The sequence below is a fragment of the Anastrepha obliqua genome, chromosome 1 (genome assembly GCF_027943255.1).
Source record: "Anastrepha obliqua isolate idAnaObli1 chromosome 1, idAnaObli1_1.0, whole genome shotgun sequence".
NCBI lineage: Eukaryota > Metazoa > Arthropoda > Insecta > Diptera > Tephritidae > Anastrepha > Anastrepha obliqua.
Window position 1 is genome coordinate 50,028,806 of NC_072892.1, and position 21,745 is coordinate 50,050,550.

Genomic DNA, 21,745 nt, shown 5'->3' on the forward strand with positions numbered 1-21,745 from the left:
TTATAACAGAAACGGTTCGACAGAAGAGTTTTAAAATCCTTATATTTCCCAAAGAATAAATAGCTCGGGGAAGAGTACATGTTCACTATAAACCAATCTGCTCTTATACTATGGTTTACAAGAGCATTGTGTCTAGATGACTTTATACAATATATACTCTTTTTATTTTAAAGAAAAGAAGATTAAATTTATGGAGGCGTACAATCGCATTTGGCTCATATGGGTCCTGGGGCATAAGTGCATACCCGGGAATGAGGTAGCGGATGCATTGGCTGGAGAAGCTGCGGCCTCGAAACCAATAGATCCTGATTCCTGGCCATGGAGCAACATGCCACCAAGGAAGAGCTCAGAGAAAACGTTTCCACGACAGTCGGTTGTACGTTACCGAAACGACCCGGATTTATATCCGGCCAAAGACTGTCACTCCAGCAGCATTACCCGTATGTAAGTATGGGGAATGTTTATGCTGCTACAACAACAACAGCTCAGAGAAAAAAAAAATTACGAGACGTAAGCTGGTACCAAACTATGGGGCTACGCCAGGCCAGGCCTTCCTGGCAGGAAGGACGTAATAATTGCAAGGAGATTTAAACATCTCATAAACCTTGTTAAAGTCACAGAATGCTTACAGGCATGTGAAGATTTCAAATTGATTTTCATCAGAAAAGGGGTCCCATACTTGCAACTGTGCTTTCTTCTATTTGAAAGATTGTATAATATATGCTCGTGCATTCGATGTATAGAAAAATGCACAAGACCGCTTGAAAAAAAAGAATAAAAAAATTAACGCGATTTTTAAGTCATTTCAAGTTTGCTCCTTCAATTAATTTCTTTTTTTTTTAATTTAAACAACGTTTGAAACATGGATTTATATGGTTGTTGTTGTATAGCGAACTATATTTTCATAAAAAATTCTTAAAATTAAATAAGAAAGATATAAATTGTATAAACATGCCAATAAGTCTCTGTGCTATATTTGTGAAACGTCCTTTAGTTGTTGGTTGTAATATTAAAAGAACTCAAACGTGCATATTACATATGTACACACACACTGTTATGAAGGTAGTATATTAAAAATAAAAAATGATTTTAAGACCGAGCGATACGTAATAGTACTTTGAGTATATTATTTGGAAGTACATATGATCATAGAAAATGACGGCAATAAAAGCAATGTCGACTAATTGAATGTAATAAGCGCCAAGTTTATGAAATATAGGCCAAATATGCTTTGCAATTGTTAGTGTGTCTGCAGGCCCCGTCACTTCGGTTACCCTGTATCTGCTATTATGTCCCTCGATAGTTTGGTTTTATGCAGCACACAAGTGCGGCCGCTTGTTGATTTCTATGCAAAGATCTACCTATATGTAAGTTCCATGTGAATGTGTGTATTATTGGCACCATAAATTTGTAGATATATATTGCTTACACGTTAGCAAACACTGACAAAAGAACAACCAAAAAATTGGCTCCAAACTTCTTGCACGCATTGGATTTACCTTATCTTAGTATGAATTAAAAATTAAAAAAAAATCGTCAGCAGATACATAGGCAATACTTTATTAACCAATAGAACAAAAATTATTCAAACGAAAGAATATTTAAACGAAATTGAAATTGGTTTTTGTTCTTTGAGTTCTATTTAGTATAGTTTATTTAGCTATGTATGGTGTTTATTTTTTTATTTATTTAGTTTTTACGGTCTTAAAACCTAATAATATATGCTTATATGCTAAGTAGTGCAATAATAATATTCCTATGTGTACAGTAAAACAAATTATATTTTACAGTTATCAAGTTTTATGGAAATGGTCAGGCACTATAAACAATTTTTTTTATTTCTCATTATACTCACACATTTTCATTCAAGCAATATTTATGAATATACAGATTTTTTGAATTTTTTGCCCTATACGTTTTTATATTAGAAGTCAGTTGTCTCTCAGTTCTTTCCGCTCTCACTGCGTATGTCGGTATATTGTATTTACCTCGTTTATTGCACATGTCCACATACCCCTAACTTGGTGTTATTTCTTAGCGTTCAAGCGTTCATATATGTATGTATTGCTCGTCTTGCCTTGATTCCATCAATGCACGTGTGCATTTGAGAATGTGAATATGTGCATACATAGTGCATAAGTGTGGCTGTGTGTTGTGTTTTACGTGACATATTGGCACACTAAGCTTCTTTGTGATTTATTCTGCTAGTTCTTAAAAAAAACGCAACAAATGGAATCAAGAATTAAAAATAAATTGAAGCAGAAATAGTAAATCAACATGTAAACAAAACGTAAATTAGCAACAAATGCGTGCAGATGGGTTCGTGCAAAATTGTTTCGAGCGCCAATTTCAGCCAACAAGGTCGTAAGAAAAGTGTGACGCCTACTCTTAATTCACAAAATATATTTCATCGCTCTGCGCCCACTGATCATTAATGGTAATGATAATTCTTCGTTTCTTTTTAAGCTCTAACAAATCCAACTGTCCATAATCCCGTCAAATTGCAATTAGTTGTGAATAAAATTAGGTCATTTATTAATATAATACAAATATAAAGCTATACAAATACTCAATGACCTTTGGTCAAACAAAATGACCTAAGTGAATATCAGGCATGCCCAAGACCTAAAAAATTGAAACACATTTCAATGTAAAGGGAGGCCATCAGCGGAGACTATGACAATAAATACGATACGGGCATACTATATGTATGTATTTATGTGAAGCTTCTGTGCTATGTAAAATAAATGAGCTGGCAGTGGATCGGGCGATTTTGACACAATTATTTTTAACTTATGACACTTGGCTGTTTGGTTTAGCTTTGCCGCGCCTTTGCCTGCTAACTTTTGTTTTCGTCATTATTGTCTGAGTTGTATTCATTGAATATATCGGCTGCATATGAGAAGTGTCAATTAATGGTGCCATCAGTGGCAAGAGTTTTGGAAGTGTTTCCTTTAGATAACTTTGTGGCAATAATGTACAATTTAATCTTCAATATTGAAAATATTAATATTAATATTGTTATTATTTCTAAACTTACAATTCTAATAATTTTATATATTAATTTAGCGTGCAAGTTTCGGTAACAATTCTAATATTTCAATGCACGCAAAATTCATATTAAAAAAAATTATTGAATTTAATTGCTTTTCTAAAATATGTGTTCTATTCATTTGTGATGGAATTGGTGCAATAGGTTATCTGCTATGTATTATTATTATCATTTAGAAGATAAAGTAAATGTTGCGAAATAAAAATGGCAACTGTTTTAATTTTTCAGTTAGTTGATATTTGATTTAATTTTCCTGACACAAAAAATGTTCACGTAAGCATAATATTAGTGCCGATAAAAAAGTGTTAACGAGCAATTAAATTAGGAATTGGCAGATGAGGCTGCTGAAAATTTATGTTCAATGAAGTTCTGACATATTCTATGCGTAGTTAAAAAAATAAAATAAATTGAACTTTTTATGACGGAACCGAAACTGACTGCAACCAGACAAAAAACTCTCAGTTATTTCACACAAAAATTTCTGTGCCATATTTTATACAGTAGTAAGTGCTCATATTAACTTTAATATTTACATTTTCTTCGTTCCAGCCGAATACTTTTTATGTGAATAGCCAAAGAAAAAACTTTAATTATGATTAATAATCGTATCCATGCTTACGGACCCCTATATTATTTTGTATTTTTACATCTGTTTAATTAGATTTAGCCAAGCTCAAGACTTCGTTCCGCAATCAAACTCTTCCGGGTAATGACCTTTACCGGCATTTATGCTTACATACAGTTCAACATAGTTGAAACTGATACATTTACGCATATTTTGTTTCTTTGCTGTTGGTTTTTTTTCGCTTTAGCAGCAGAAACGAAAATGGAACACGCTACATTTACGAGTATATGTATGTATACGTATGCGCAAATGAAACTACCAATATACCGGCCGGCGAACGATCGTTTTCCTCTCTACGGTGCCCCTTTTCAGCCCATTCCAAATTCAATTCATTAGACCGAGCCGCCCATCCGGCCCATGCATACACATACCAGTAAATATGCATGTACGTATATACATACTAAATAAAATACTCGTGTACATATACTCGATACTCTCGTTAGAGTCGTGAGCATTAATCGTTTTCATTTTCGATGCCGGATCTCTATGAACTCGCATATTTGTGTTCATAAGTATATATATAAGTAGTACATGTTTATATAGCACTGATATTATATGTAGTATATATATTTGTGCGTTTATGCACACATATAAAGTGGAGCAATGCGTATTGTGCTGCTAGGCTTAAATTGTTGTTGTACTCGTTAAGAGTAACCTATTGATAAATATTTTTATGAATTACTTGTACTATTGTACCGAATTTAATGCCGCGTTGACCACCAATTAATTTGATTAATAATTTGAGCTAGAATTAGGAGGTTAGGAATTTCTATCTCTAGTCTCTGGAATTCCTACCAAAGTATCAGACTTGCTGTGGGACACCAAAACACCCCCGAAATTCTGCTGAAAAAATTACAATCTAGTCGATCGAAAATAAAATTGTGAGTGATTGAAAGAATGGATTCACTTATGTAAACAAGAAAATGTTCAATTAGCAGATAAAGTTTTTTCATTACCGATTTTTCGACACGAAGACTTAAGATTAAACGAGTAGAAAAACCATTTAAATTAAGAAGCTATCGGATATTCAGTTCACTCCATCACCAAAGAACAGAATAGCCATAGCCAAAAATAGGAGACCTTATGTTGTCTGAGAATTCCATTTTAAACCTGAAATATAGGTCTCGGAGAATTTTAAATCGTTTTTTGGATTTTAACTTATTAAAAGATGTGATGAAAATATGCAAGTACACAAATTCTATGTTTGCAGTGTGCCAATTCTAATTTTTGAGTAATAAGATAAAAGTTTTTGATTGGGCGGCCGCCCATTCACCTGAACTTAATCTTGTTAGTGCTTCGTCATTATCATCATAGCATCACAGTTCGGGGTAAACCATTGCCCCCGTTACAATTCGCCTCCACGTCACTTCGGAGAATGTGACCGTACCATCGAATCTTTTGCGCTTTGAGGTACCTGATTACATTTGCACCCCTGCTAAACGTGTCTAACTCGTCGCTGTACCCAATGCGGTAAGCACCGTCCTCAAGTCGTACACCTGTTTATATAGTTTTCTTAAAATCGTTCTTTCAAAACCATTTAATTGGTCGGCGTCATTGAATTTCAACAGTTAGACTTCGCACCCGTATGTGAGTGTAGGTCTTAAGGCCGTTCTGGTTTCTAGAAATTAATCTCGACTTCATCAGTTTTATTTGCGCGAAGTAAGACTTATTTGCAACTTGTTTTGTATGGCAATAGATGTATCTTTGTGCGCTCAGCACAACGCCTAGATACCTAAATTCATTAACAATTTCAAAGCTATAGCTGCCGATTTGTAAATTATGTGTTACGTTGCGCGCCGCACCTTCCATATAAGTATTTGGTTTTTTCTTTAGTACTTGCCTGATATTATTAAAATGGAAATTGTCAGAGAATTTTGTAAAGCTAATTAAGAAGATATGTTACGCTGTGCAAGTGTCATCCAGGTAAACGGTGCGCTACTGGGTACTAAATTCAAAAATTATTTTTTAGATTTTTGTATAAAAATATATAATCGCTATTCTACCTTTCCAGTAATGAAATATTATAATTTTCTGTAATGTTTTTTGAATTGGATAAAACATAGCAAAAATAAAAGAAAATAGGAACAAAAGAAATGCGAAATTACTAATAATAAAAAGTAGTTTGAAAAAAACTAAAAACACGCTTTTATTGCTAATCGAACTAAAAAGTAGAAAATAAATTTTAATGACAAAGAGACCTATAATGAAGTAATAGCAAATCGAAGGATCAGTCATAGTCAACTACCTCAGAACAGAATTATAGCAAAAATTAAGATACAAATAGAATAATTCGAATTAGAGTTAAAAGCGTGGGATGCTTGATATAGTAAATATTACAATGATTCTATTGTCAACTACCTATGTACAGAAGGTTATGAAAGTGAAGCAAAATGCATCCCACGCTTTTAACTCTAATTTGAATTATTCTATTTGTATCTTAATTTTTGTTATAATTCTGTTCTGAGGTAGTTGACTATGACTGATCCTTCGATTTGCTATTACTTCATTATAGTAGGTCTCTTTGTCATTAAAATTTATTTTCTACTTTTTAGTTCGATTAACAATAAAAACGTGTTTTTTAGTTCTTTTTAAAATTATTTTTTATTTTCTACTTTTTAGTTCGATTAGCAAAGAAGCGTGTTTTTTAGTTTTTTTTTTAACTATTTTTTATTATGACTGAAATTTATTGTTATCATTGCAGTCAGTGAATTAATGATTCGATATATTCGTGTTATATTTAATGCCTTTCTTATCGACTGTGAGTCTAAAGCTATGCAGTTATCGGCCGTGATAAAGAAGTAATCGGGATGAAGAACTTATTTCGTCGAGGGAGCCTGAGAAACGGCTACCCCACTCCTGAAACGGAGAGGTAACAACAAAATATACTGACATAATCAATATGTTACATACTTTTTCCCATATAGATCATTGATTGAAGGTCGAGACCTGTTTTTCTGAATGAAAATTATTGTTTGCATTTAGTCAGTGATTTATAGTCCGATTTAATTGTGTTATATTTAATTCCTTCTTTACCGACTATATGTCCAAAGAAAGGCCAGCATTGGCCTTGACACAGAATAGATACTCTCAGCACAGAAAAAGGAGACCGTGGATTATATTGACACAATCAAAACGAGATGTAAAGTTCCAGTTTGGTTTTTTTAGTTAATTTTTGTTGTGAATTGTACTTTAATCGATAAAATTTTATAAATGAAATTATGGTAATGATAAATTCCTTCTTTACTTGCTAAAATTTTGTTCCGTAAAATAATTTCAAAATTTATGTTTTGATTATTTTATTTGAATTAACAAAATTACATCTTATATGAAAATTATTTCATCTTATATGAACATTGAATAGAGTAAATTTGCGTGTATGAGACTTGTATTATCTACGCATGTGTAAAGACTATACCAAGTGAGAATGCAACTACCCTGAAAACGTTTTAGCCTTCTATTCGTACTGCAGTGCCGCGTGCTCGAGCAAGTTCGAATTCGAAAAAGTAAGTCGTAGACTCCCGAAATGAGTAAGAGTAACTCGGAGAGTGCAGGCATGCGCAGAGCGCGCGTTAGCTCTGTCTTTCTTACTCTTCTACAGAAGATCTAAAAAAAGAAAATATTAATCCTGGCATCCCTATTAAGGATAATGGAAAACTTTTATCAAATCATTGCATTGTCATCGGTCCTTGATAGGTGTGCAAAATTCCAAGTCGATCAGATTTTTAGAAGCCAGTGAAAATCAAGCTCAAAGATTTCGTTACATACCTCCATACATACATACAACCCGAGCTAATAAAAGTGTGTTAAAAATGAGAACTAGTTCGATTACTAATTTTTACCAAAATATCTATGAACAATAACGCGATGTTGATTAACCAATGATTTTATTTATTTTCTTTCTTAATTTATATTGAATACATTTTTTTAATTTTGTTTTAAATATTTTTTTTTTAAATCTATTTTATTTGCCTACAATTTTTTCTTGCCAACTAACTTTTTTATCCAAAGGGTACTGTCTTGTACTGTCTTTAATATGTATATTACATATACCTACATTCGCTGGTGTTAATTAATTCTGTTTGGTGTTTAAACAACATGCCGCAGTAAATACAATAAAAACATTCAAATGTATACCGTAAAAACGAATACTCGTTGTTGAAAAAACGAGGAAAGTAGGAAAACTCAGTGTTGGATACGCCATACCAAAGCTTTATCTGTTTGGTTGTATGTATGCGAAGATTTGAAAAAGGCAAAGACATCAAGAAACAGTTGAACACTTCAAAAACCAGTCCCACGTAATCTATCATGACTTGAGCAAATTTCACAGAAAATGAAAATAAACCTAAAAAGGCCAAGAATTTGGAATAACCCAATGAAATGAAGAGAAGAAGTCAATCCAGTGCTTACGCACGACTCCACAGCAAAGCGTACATAAATGACTAAACATGTGTTTAAGGTGCCGAAGTGTGGGAAGAATCTTCGCAGTTATAGGAGAAAATTTACATGCATACATATGTAGTAGAAGTATTCATGCATTTATTGGAAAACACTGAATTTAATTTGTTATTAAAATTTAGTAGATTTTTCTTGGTCAGTTTGGATGACCGTCATCTTTATTAATGATTGCATCAATAATAGCCGATCAGCATACTGATGTATATACTCGTTTTTATTCGTCTTCTTTTATACATAACTACGTAAAAGTTGAATTCCTTAGGAAAATGAAGCGAAAACTACAACTATTCGATTATTTGTAAAACATTGTATGTACGTACATACTAGTAGTAGATATGTATGCTTCGTGCTGACGACACTCAAATTTGTAAATTCAATTCAAGGTTGTTGCTCCGTCATTTCTCCATGCCAAAGTTTTACCTTTGTTGTTAACGGTTGAAGCAGCAGCCGTGCTGCCGGGCGATTGTGAGCCGGGACGTGCTCGTTATTTTTCGGCCGTCAGTCGCTTGCCAGCTCAGCTTAGTTGGCCATCTAAATATATGTACATAGGTACATGTACCGATTCTTGTTGAAATATATTATTCGAATGCGCAACTAACTTTTGGCGTTAACAATGACCTGATCAACAGCTCACAAGGTGGCAAGAGGAGAATGGTGCACGCTGATACATGTTACTTTGTTTTTTGTTGTTTGAAAACAATGAATATAACAACGATAATGTATACTGTTAGCCTCTTATAAATGTGTATTATATTTCTAACGGACGTTCCTATTTTTTTCTTCGATAACGCGGTAAAAATTAAGATCTTCATTTGAATGAGTTTTCTAAATTTGAGAGTCTAATAGGCGTTAAATGTCTTATAGAAAATATATACATATGTACATATACATATTTGTGAAAGTGACTTGGAAAGCGAGTTAAAATCTACACAAGGAATGGTGTTTATTTCTATGTAGGTACATATGTATGTATGTATGTGTATACACTTGTATTTTGCATTTTATTGTTTTCGATTTTTCAGATTGAAATAGCTCAAATAGTAACTGTAAATGGCACATAAAGCACACAGTTTTTTGATAAATGTTTTCATTTAATGAAATAAAAAACTTGATTAGAAGTAAGAATGTGGAATGACTCAGCTGCGATCGAAGTAATCTTTCAAGGTTAAATTTTTTCGGTTCGAATAGTAGATAAAAAATTATACATACATTTTTTTAGAACTTTTGTGACTCTTGGTACTGCAAAAACCACTCAATTTTATGCGGAAAAAGAAAATTGTATGACACCAAATCTTGCTTAAAATCATTTTAGAAGTTTACTTACTTTTATACAAGACACCTTCAATCGATGGAATGGGATTTTGAGTTCAAATGCCAGTCGTTTTCCCCCGTGCTAGTTGATACAATAGATCAGCATCGGATAATAGCTATAGTAGTAAGGAAATGCTTAAATTGTCAATAAATAGAAATATACATATCTAAATTTTATATTCAGAAATATCAGAGAGGAGTGAGTGATTTTTTTGTTGTGAGAAATTTAGAGCAGGCCGCATTTAGATCTCTTTAAATATACTTATATAATAAAAGCTTTGAAAATGGCATACATTTTGAAAGGAAGTAGCCGAAATTGATCATTCAAAATGCCGCAGTAAAGGTTTTGTCAAAATTTAGACAAAATATATTGAATATTGCCATAAGTTGCACCGTCTTCTTGAATGTTTAGTTGATTAAATTTTGGTAAAAAAAATCCAGTCGGCATGGCTCGACAGCGCTCGCTATTCATCGTAACGTCAGTTTCTTGCTCATTTCGAAAGAAATAAAGACCAATGATGCCGCTTTGTGAACTTCGCGAACAGATTTATTATTATTATTTTTTAAGTATATTTCCACAATTTGGAAGAGTAGTTTTGGCGTTTAACGATTCATGATGACTTATAATACGTTCACATATAAGTAGATGATCTACTTTTTCGCGCTTGATTACAAAATTTCTCTCCCAAAATCTGAGATTATAAAATAATCCTAGATAATAACGATACTTTTTGACATACAACCCTGTGTTTTCTGCGTTATCGATAATTATTAAGGGGAAACATCAAAATAAAAACTAAATGAAATGAAACCAAATACACCGAAATATTCCACCAAAATAATTTCTATGAAGAAAAACCTCACAAAGCAGTATTGACAACTGATTGTCAATTTTGCAGGAAATCTGCCATATGTGAACGGGTAGATTAATTTGGTGGATTTATAGGTGATTAATGCATATGTGAACGTATTTTACCTAACCTTACTGAACCGAAATGTCAACACAGTTTGCCATTCTCAGCTGTCAAACTGTAGTTATCGACAAACAAATAAAATATAAATACTTTGGGTTTTATTGACCGGAATATACATATAAACAATATGTATGTATGTATTACAAATAAATGTATTGAAATAATATTACTACCGATCGTCCCCGCCTCTAAATCGCCATGAATAGAATTTTCCACCAGAATTCTTGATTTAACTTTTTATATATTCATTAGTATATTTTTGTGTCGTTTTCCAAATGTTCTGCTTTTGATTTATTCAAAGTATATTATTTATACATTACTACTCGATTTCCTTGTGTCTTTTATGTTTTGAAGTTTTTAAGAAATTTATATTGCCTACAGATAACGAGACGGCATTAAACTGCTAACTTGACGTTTTTTAAGACCAAGATAAGAGTAATAAATAAATACAAGTAGATGTGAATATTATAGGGACTTGTGTAAATTTATAAATAGGTACTTTGATATCAAATAATTAAAAAAAAAAAAACAATTAAACAGTCATCAGTAAAAAAATATGAATTCATAAAAAGAAAATGGTTAACTTCGTTTAACCCGGGGTTTGTCGCTAGGCAAATACAAACACAAACGGTCGCAACCGGGTAAAAATTACCATATAATATATAGGTGTATAATTAATTATTTATTTATTTTACGTAGGGAGCGCGTCTTTTGTTTCTATGCAGAAAGGTACTTGAAGCGACAGGTCACGATATTTTGTAGAAAACAAGTTTACCTAGCAGCGACGAACGCCGGGTTAAAGAAATTATAAAACAATTAATGTTATTAAATTCTTATCAGAAATTGTGACGAAATCCGTTCTAGTAATTTCTAACCTGTGTGGGATATAATAAACATTATAGCTTTATAAGTAGACCGCAGTATTTTTTTAGTTTTGTAGGATGGTAAGAAAAATGTAAGTAAAAAGCCTTTGGGTTGGTACAACTAAGAGTTTCTGACTTTGTGACTTGGAATGCAACTATTTAACAGTTTTGAGTGTTAATTAATGGGTCATATTTATATTTAGTTGATATATTATATTAAACAATTTATATTATATATTAAACTAGCTTTAACCCGCGGCCCCGCTCGCGTAGGAGTAGTTTTGAGGGATTTAGGATATATATATAAAAGAATTACAAACAATAATTTCATAGAAAATATTTTTTTATTAATAACCATAATATTACAGTACCCGGCATCCGTTGCTATGCCTCGTTGAATAAAATCAAAACAACCAATCAGAAAAACATCAAGCAAAATTATTTGTATTAATTTTCTATCTCAAACCGTTTTTGAACTTTGCAGTTGGGTCATATTTGAACAGCTTATGCGGATTATGAAGTTTAGAGTGTGCTATAAATAGTGGGAAATAGGAAACTCTGAGATTTTTTAGATTCAATTTAAGCCAATATTCGATTATTAGTGACGAATGAGAGTGGTGGCGCGGCCTGGGGGCTGTAGGAAGGGAGTTCCATCATAAAACATGCCTACAACCTTCATTGGGTGAAAATATGAATGTATAAAAATTTTTACGTCATTTGGTGTTGTGGTTTCGTAGTGATGCGCGGACAACGTACAGACATTCACCTTTATACTATAGAAGATTAAACAACATATATTTTGAACTTAAATAAATATAACACATTACTTGAAAGAACTATATCATCTCAACATTTTGACAAGTTTTGACCACTTTTATAATTTTTTAATGCATTTTTTATATGGAGAAATTGTGCAACAACATCAAGGAAAAATGTTAAAAAAATTAACTGGATTTATTAGCAACTTTAAACTGGCACTTCATTATATTATTATATTTCATTTTAATGAGCTATAGAACTGCGGCGGAACTTGGCGGCCGCCATAGCCGAATGGATTGGTACGTGACTACCATTCGGAATTCAGGTTCAAATCTCGGTGGAAGATCAAAATAAAGAAAAAGTTTTTTCTAACAGCGGCCGCCCCTCGGCAGGCAATGGCAAATCTCCGAGTGTATTTCTGCCATGAAAAAGCTCCTCATAAAAAATATCTGCCGTTCGGAGTCGACTTGAAACTGTAGGTCCCCCCCATTTGTGGAACAACATTAAGACGCACACCACAAATGGAGGAGGAGCTCGGCCAAACACCCAAAAAGGGTGTATGCGCCAATTTTATATATATTTATGTAGAAAACCAAAAAAATGTCTAGAAACTCTTATTTAAAATCCAAGAAATTGGTTCTACGTTTTGTATAAAGTTCGTAATTTGAATTTATAGGGATTTGTTTGTTTAAGTGATTTCTTTGTTTGGCAATGAGTTTTAGTTTTATAAAAAAAAATTAACATTGTCAAAATTGACCATAGTCGATCATGAGCTTTGTATGTACCCTCCAAAAATATATTATTAGTTAAATATATTGCGAAAAAACAGGATGAAAAAATGTTTTCAAGGAAAAAGATAGGTTATGTAGATATTTTGGATAAGCACATTACATTCGCAATGAGCCTGGCCTGACTCGTTTACATTTATTGTAGAAAGTGTGTATACAACAATAACATAGTTTACCAAAGTCATTGACCGGCAACGGTTTTAAGTTTTTTTTTTTAATTATTTTCGTACCTTGATATTTACATGTACATACTCGTATGTGCACGTTCGTGTTCATCATCGTCGATCTACCCGATTCATTTAGTTATTGGCGAGTTGTACACTTTCTCACTTTTGTTAATTGCAAAAGTACACGTCATCTGAATACCATAATAAAGCGTACTGAATTGTTATAAACGAAGTAAAAAATGCGAAATGTCAAATTGTACAAAGTGTGTATTATTCCTTTTCGTGTATTCACACATGCATGTATGTACATATGTACATAGATACCTAAATATTATTTTAAATGTGTTATTTTCAGCAACGTAGTCTAAAATTTTTTGCTATTAAACTGAACTTTGCTGTGCCAGGCGTCATCAAGAGTTGAATCATTGCTTTATTTATGAAACGTGTACGTTCCATTTAGTTGATAAGATGACTTATTACCACTGCACACTTCATATGCTTGATAATCTCTACTTGTAAATGCATATTTGTATTTAACAATAAACAACTTTTATGAAAAAATTCAAATGTAAAACGAAAAAATATTTCGCACAGCACCTGATAATAGGCACTATTTATGTATGCAGTGCAAACATACATATTATTGGTATATACCTTCTACTCAAATATAAACGAGACGGTATCAATAAAACGGTCCGCGGATGACATATGGCAAAAATAAATCTTGTTTTTTGGTAGGACTGTTATAAGCTTACATGGCAAATTTCAGCGTGATAGGTCACATAGTTTGTTTTCTGTGCTACTGTAAACAAGTCAAGCTCGAGTGTGTTCTTCGAATTCTCTTTTATGACTTCAATTGTCTCAAAATGTTTTCCACGGAGCGGCAACTTGAGCTTGGGAAACAGGAAAAAGTTACATGGAGCCATATCAGGCGAATACGGTGCTTGCGGAACGATATTAACATTATTTTTGTTCAAATAATCGCGAACAAGACGTGATGTGTGAGTTGGTGCATTATCGTGATGCAAGAACCATGACTTGTTGTCCCACAATTCCTTCCTTTTAAGACGAATGTTCTCGCGCAAACGTTTTAAAACGTCTAAATAATATTCAGCGTTAACCGATTTTGCGATTTGTGTGATTTTCAAGCACAATTTCCTTTACTTTTCCGATGTTTTCGTCGTTTACTGATGTTGCTGAACGACGTTCATGAGGCAAGTTTTCAACCGATGCACTGCCCTCTTTGAACGATTTGTACGACTGGAAAACACGTGCACGCGATAGAGCAGAGCCCCATAGATTGTCTGCAACATTTTTAAGGCGTCTGAAGCCGAAATTTTGTTGGAATAACAAAATTTCAAACAAATTCTTTGTTCAACTTGAATTTCCATCGTTAAATTCGAAGAACACACTCGAGCTTGACTTGTTTACAGTAGCACAGAAAACAAACTATGTGACATATCACGCTGAAATTTGCCATGTAAGCTTATAACAGTCCTACCAAAAAACAAAAAAATTATTTTTGCCATATGTCATCCGCGGACCGTTTTATTGATACCGTCTCGTTCATATTTGAGCAGAAGTATAGTACTTAGATAAAGTACATTGTACTTTGATTTAAGTTATTAATTTTGCAATAGATTATTGCTTAAACAACATGACCCTAAATATTTTTTATGTGTTGAAAAGCTACAGTGTCGTTTTCGGCAGATTGTTTCAAACGCGCAACAACTTTTAACGCCTCATCGTATGATGTTGTGGGCTCACTTATTTCTTCAATCGATTTTCCCTCTTCAAATTGAATTTTTATATTGTCGAAATCATTCGCCAAACCGTGTCCTTTTTGAAATTAAACATAGATTATCAGTTGAATGTCATCTGCAGGATCAAAATCGGGAAGGCTCTCATCGATTTCCGAAAATCCAGCTTTACGGAAGTAATTTCGAATTGTTGTTGCTACTGCTTTACCCCAAGATGTTTTGATCCATACACAGCTTCAATTACATTTACAGATTTTGACAGCTTGAAGCGGAGCTAGAATTCCAATTTTTAGTAAATACCAAGTTTTATAAAAGTAAGCCTCTATAAAAAAGTTTAATATGTTGGATTATACCGCTGTGTTTGGCGGAAATGTTTGTTAGTGAAGGTGAATTCACTGTTATTAAAAAAAAAAAATGTTTATGTTAGTTAAGTTGAATTCACTTTTATTAGATGCTGCGTTATTCAAAAACAAGAGAATTTTTCGTTTCTGGGCTTTAATTTTTCATTGAACTGCTGCAACCATTCACTCATTACTTGGCAGTCATCTATGTATACTTTAGATTTTCAATTCATTGGTGCTTCCGTGCTTTGTTTGATGTGTGAAAGATTGATGGCGGGCTCTTTTACTTTCATTTATAACCAAACCTTGCACCAAATAAAATTGTTAATACTTCCACGACAGTCGGTTCTACGTAACCGGAACGACCCGGATTTCGAACTGAACTGAACTGTGACTTCAGCAGCACCCCCCGTATATATATGTATAGGGAATGTTTATGCTGCTACACCAACAAACTACTAGCTTTTCCTTGGAGAATTTACCGCCGATACATTTTCCGGTTTTAAGAGTAAACGTTTTGTCAGGTAATGCGCGAAGGAAAAGCCCGCTTTTATCTGCACTGTTAATGTCTTGAGGACTGTATTAGCTCAACAGAAATGGAAGTTTTGCCTTGAACTGCTCGAAATCTTCGTATTTCAAATATGCAGCTTCACCTTATGTGTCATCTGTTTAACCGTTTAATTGAGATATCTTTTAATTCTTGGGACTTCTTTAATGTCTGTTTATCAGAGATTTTCTGATAATTTCTGATGGTTTGAAATATACTGTCCGTGTCCGGCTATTGAGATTATATTTGTATGTAAAAATTAATGAGGAATGTGGGAAATCTGTCCCGCTACTGAAGCTGTCCAGTTGTAAGAACTGCCCGTAATAAGGAATTTTATGGTATATAATTTATTGAAATGAATGCCTCTTATTAAACTCAGACCTCACAAAACAAGTATCAAAATAAATACTGGGGGTTTAAAAATTAAATGATTTGCAGAATTCTCAATCTGAATTTCAGTATTTGCCACCTCCGAAGTACTTCATTCATATTAATCGACTATTCAAACATACAAATACCCATACAAAGTGCATGCGCAACGGAGCTACTATCTGTTATATACATGCATACATATATACACATGAACACCAAATTCACCACAATTTTTTATTCACGCTTATAAACATACATATGTATATTCTACATACATTCGATTCGCTAACGAAATGAAGGCACCTATTGATATACCGTGCAATGTACATATGCACATTCATATATAACTACATGCCTATACTTTATCTTATCCGGGAGCAATGCTGCTGAAAAAATGTTCAGTTGGTTTCGCAACGTCAACAACGTCTGTTAGACCTTTGAAATTTACTTAGTCTTGAAATATAAAACGCAAAACTTATATATGTACGTATATTTAAAATCCTTAGACACAAATTTTGAGTTTTATCTTTTTAAATTTTCCACAGGATCTTTCGGTAAAATTATGCAATGATGGACTTGCACTTATTGGTTATAATCACCTGCGTCTTTCTCGCTTCTCTTTTGTCGCTTCTTTTTATTAACAAATTTTTCCGTCGCAAAACATTCGAGGAGATCGTTGCCGAAAAGAAGGCACTAACTGATAAAATTTATGCTCAGAGCAAAGTCGCTACAAAGAAGTCAAAAAAACAACAACCTACAAAGAAAGATCTGAAACGTGAAAAGAAAAAGCTACAGCGTGAACAGCAGAAGGAAAATACTGAGCAAGAGGACTCCGATGCACAATCCGAACAGCCATCCGTGGAGGATGAGCCTCAGGGCTTATCTAAATCTCACGTTGAATTCGATCCGGATCCAGAAGTGATTGTTGGCGCTACACCAGAAGCTGTAAGACGCTCTAGTATGGCTGAGCGAGAGAAAGAAAATTTAAGTGGTGGCAACTCGAAGCAGAAATCGAAGAAGGAAAAGAAGGGCAAGTCATCAGGTATTTTGGTCAACAAGAATGAGCCGGTGGTAGTGCGTGAGAATTTGGTGATCGAGGAGCCCGCAAATACGTTCGAAGCGAAACAACCCAAGGATATACTTGAGTTAAAGAAGCATGATAAGAAGGATACTAACAAGAAGGAGAAGAATGTCAAGAAAGAAAAAAATGTCGCAGTTGAAAAACCAGTTTCAGTAGTTGTTGAACAGCAACAACAGCCAGTAGTCGAACCCATTGCACATGCGCATGTGGCTAAGGAGCTGAAACAGCAGGATGATAAAACTCGTCAAGGTTCACCGAAGACGCATGCATCACAAAACGGTAGCGGCAGCAACAAAACCACCAAGCAGCAAAACAAAAAGCAGAACAAAGAAACTGCCGCCACCAAAGAGTTAGTACTTGCACTTGATAAGCTCTCCGAATCTGATACGATTGGCGTTTCGTTGCTCATGAATCTCTTCCGCCGTGCTGAACTCAATCGTTCAGAGATCCAGATCCTTATCGATTATCTACTAAATAAGCAGCAGGACACACCCGCAACACACTCGGAGTGGTCGGATGACATATGCCAGAAATTGAAACGTCAATTGGAAGAAAAAGAAAAGGCTTTAGCCGAAGAACAGGAATCTTCTATGGGAATACAGGCCAAATTGCGTGAATTACGCACGGAAATCAATGCTGAACGCGCACAGTTGAATGCCACGGTTAAGGTATATGTTGATAAAATCCAGTCCAAGGAGCAAGAAATAACCGCACTCAATCAGGAAATGCAAGTTTTGAATGATAAATTCGCTCAGGAGCGCAAACAATTCCAGGCCAAGCTTCTACTTGAGAAACAAAGCGGTTCACAAGATTTGTTCGCACAACTGCAACGCATTCAAAGCGAGTTGGGGCACAAGGACAAATGTATCAATGATCTGACTTGCTTGGTGAACGCATGTAACCAGGCAAACGAAGAGCTTAAACAGCAAGTAAGTCTCCTCGAACAGCAACGCGAAGAACTCGAACAAATCTCGAATAATCGTATTTTTGAACTAGAAAAAGCAAAAGCCCTTGAAATCGAAAACGCCGAATGTAAACTAGAATTACATAATTTGCAAAACGCGCACGAATCGGTCAAGACCGATTTGGCGCAAGCACGCCAAGAAGTCGAAACGTCTGCGGCGCGAAACACTGAATTGGCAGACAATCAAAACCAGTTGGTTGCATTGCAGTTAAAGAACGATGAGCTGTTGCAGCAATTGGCCGGTATCAATAGCAAAGCAGTGGAGCAGTCCATGGAGCAATCTGGTTTGCAGACAACACTCGATGCACTCAAGTCGCAATTGGCCGACAAGGAAAACCAATTGGCTGATTTTAATGCAAAAAATTCTGTTTTGCTACAGCAATTGAAAGGATTAGAAATGCAAACGCAACTTAATACACAAAACCATTATGATTTGCAGAAGTTTATTGAGACTTTGCAACACGATGTCGCAAATAAGCACCAACAATTGCAACAGGTCGAACAGACGGTGGAGAAACTAAGCAGCCGAGAAAAGGAGCTCCTGCAGCAGCTACATGAGCAAAAGGAAAAGAATGATGTAAGTTGGAGAACTATTATACATATGTGTGTGTAATGTAGCAGGTAGCGAAAAGTGAATAAGTACCACAAATAGCATATATAGGGTTTTCCAAATAGAGGTGTTAATTTGATATTCAAAGAAAGAAGTTTTTTTTTAATATAGTATAAATGATAGGATGTTTATTTCATTATAAAGAGGAAGGTATGCCGTTAATAATGGAAAATAACATCTGGCAAATGACCACCACGACCACGCTTACAGGACAATATCTTTTTCATGAAATTTTCCATAACCGAATTGCAAAGTGGCTGCCCTATGTCCTCGATAGCCTTCCATCTTTGAGGTCTTGAATCGACCCTGGGCTGTTGGCGTAGACCTTCTCTTTCACGTGGCCCCAAAGAAAAAAGTCACATGGTGTTTAATCACAAGATCTCGGTGGCCAATTGTGATCACCTCTACGAGAGATAACAGAGTCCGGAAACTTTCCCCATAAAAGATCAATGGTTTCGTTGCTTGTGTGGCACGTAGTGCCGTCTTGTTGAAAATAAACGTTGTCCAGATCAATACCATCCAATTGCGATAGCGCAATCCATTCACTTGTAACACCTGTTATTGGAAAACCCTTTACATGCGTAGATATGTGCCATGTTACAATAATTTAAGCATCCTGGTGTTACAATAGTTTAAACATTGCGCACATTTTTCTTGATCAATAACCAGATTTTTTTTATCACCATATTATCGTTAAAAAAGTATATTAGAGTAGATTTACCATATAACACCAAGCAGAATCTATGCATGGCGATGATGTTTTTTTTCTTTCGCCTTAAATATTAGGATGTCAGCGTACTACTTCTGTCGTGACATTATAATGTACAAAACGTTGTTGTTAATATAGTGCCACCAACTTAAATAGATTGACCCTTCATATAACAGTGCGAACAACAAAACGGAGGTATTCTAATTTTGTTCAAATAATGATAACTTCTAATAAATATTAGGGAATTTCTGTCATAGGTGCAAATAATTATTTTCCCTTTATTGTGTTACCGATCGCCAAGCTTACTAACTGTAAAGTGTGCACAGCCGTTGGCACAGATGGTACCCACCGAGTTAGTGTATGCACTCGGCTAATTTTTTGTATATACCATTTTCTAGTCAACATCGAAAATAATCAACTTCGGTACATTTTGTAAGAAAAAAAAATCGTTAATATTACAAAATTTCCCCGATTGACGAAAAGACAAAATTCTAATCTTTCTGTTATTAATAACTTGATAAAAAAAAATGTGATGATGCACAATTAGAAAATTTCCAGTTTTCTTCCGATCATGGTCGTACCACTTGATTTCATTTGTTTACCGCACTTTCAAAAACATTTTCAGTTATTTTCTTGCTTTCTCCGATTATTATTCTCCTACTAATCTGTTTTTCGTATTTCGCTTTAGGATTTGCGTAAAAAAAACTGGAAGTTGGTTGAAGCTTTGCAAAGTGCTGAAACAACAGCTAGACAAAATAAAGCGCCTACGAGCGCAAATGCAAGCTTAGTTGTAAGTGCATGTTTCAATCGTTCACTTTTACAGTTAAAATATTTAAAATACATTATATCTGATATAATTTCTGTTCCTTGTACAACAATTAAAAAATCTTTTGTTTTTTTATTTCAGCAACAGCAGCAACTTTTCGCCGCTTCACAAAAGCAGCAATCCTCCGCCACAGCCAATGCCGCAGCAGTTTCCTCTAATGAGGAGAAGCATGTGCGTGAAATATTCCAGCGTCTATACCCAGAGGCCGTTAATGCTTGTGCCAGCACAGCGCTCAGTGCATCTTTCGAACAGTGGGTGGAACAGGTTTTAGCCACACAACTAAAATTGGCAGCAGCTAGTAAAGCTGCTGGCAGCAGTTTCAACAAATCTACACAATCAAGCAGCAGCAACAGTAGTAGCGTTAATCACACCCCTTCAACCCACATAAATAACAATTCACATAATGATAACTTAACAAATAATAGCAATAATCGTATCAGTAATAATAGTAGTGAGGAAGGCGGCAGTAGTGGTGGTGGCAACGATGACGATGCCGGTGAGCTACGTCTGCAGAATACTCAGCTCCGCGCCAAGGTGGATGAGTTAACCAAACTTGTTACAAAAACTGTAAGTTAAAAACATAAATGTATTAAAAAGTGTAGTTAGTAAGCGAAAAGTGTGTAATATTTCGTCGTATCGAAAATTATTTGATGTTTATTACACATGTGTGCTTTTCAATTCCTCAAGTTCAAAGGTTAGGTTAGCTTTTCTGATAAATAATGGTTTCATCTAACCTTAGGTTTAGTCTCTTTGGGTTACTCAGAGAAGGGAAGAAGTCATAACATTGAAACGTGAACTACCCACACACATCGTTGTGTATTGTTATCGATGGTGCCAAGCAATTGTGTCCTATAAAGCTAATAATTGTTATTGTTCATATAACATCTTTTCAACTTTTAAGGTATAATCCTTCTGAGTTCTATGCATTCGCACTAAAACCACTATGCTATCGTTTAGGCGGCAACTGCCTTTAATTCTGCTCTAATCGGTTTAGCTGTATACTATTAATGAACGCGAAGGGTCCCCTTTTCCTCAGTCTTAACTCAAAGATTCTAAAATACTGTATGTCAGGATAACGTTTAGTATCATACATTAGAGGGAAAATGGTCGTAGTACACCTTGTTATCCATACACCTGCTAAGTCTTGTCGTTTCTTATTTGTGGATTATATGATGTGATAGGTATCAATAATTTCCACAGATTTTAGAGATATTTTAACATATTTATACATTTTTGGCCCTATGCTTCACTATGGAGTAAAAGGAATAAAAATATATACATTTCTTAGATGCAAAACTAATATATGTACATATAATGTATTTTTCGCTAATTATTCCTAGTATCTATTAGGAGTGCAATTAACTTCCTGTTTCTTTTTAATTCATTTAACTACAGAGCAACACATTGTCAGCTCTTGAAGGACACGCTCGCCAAGAACATGAGAAATGGCAAAGCATTTTGTTATCAAAGGAAGAAGAAATTTCCAGGTTACAGCATTCAAATGGAGCGCAGGTGAGTTCTACCAGACAGCCAGATAATAA

At 34.4% G+C, this 21,745-nt stretch overlaps 1 protein-coding gene across 3 annotated transcripts in view; it reads left to right on the top strand.

The window, feature by feature from the left end:
* The window catches only part of LOC129239453 (ribosome-binding protein 1), a 28,447-nt gene that overhangs the window by 2,969 nt on the left and 3,733 nt on the right, over positions 1–21,745 (top strand). For 2 of the 3 annotated variants that reach the window (XM_054874952.1, XM_054874962.1), the window contains exons 2-5: positions 16,560–18,636; positions 20,067–20,168; positions 20,286–20,771; positions 21,600–21,716. In XM_054874952.1, the coding sequence (XP_054730927.1) occupies positions 16,582–18,636; positions 20,067–20,168; positions 20,286–20,771; positions 21,600–21,716 (2,760 nt within the window). In that variant the 5' untranslated portion in view covers positions 16,560–16,581. The remainder of the gene's footprint in view (positions 1–16,559; positions 18,637–20,066; positions 20,169–20,285; positions 20,772–21,599; positions 21,717–21,745) is intronic. The other variant, XM_054874969.1, reaches the window with a different exon arrangement.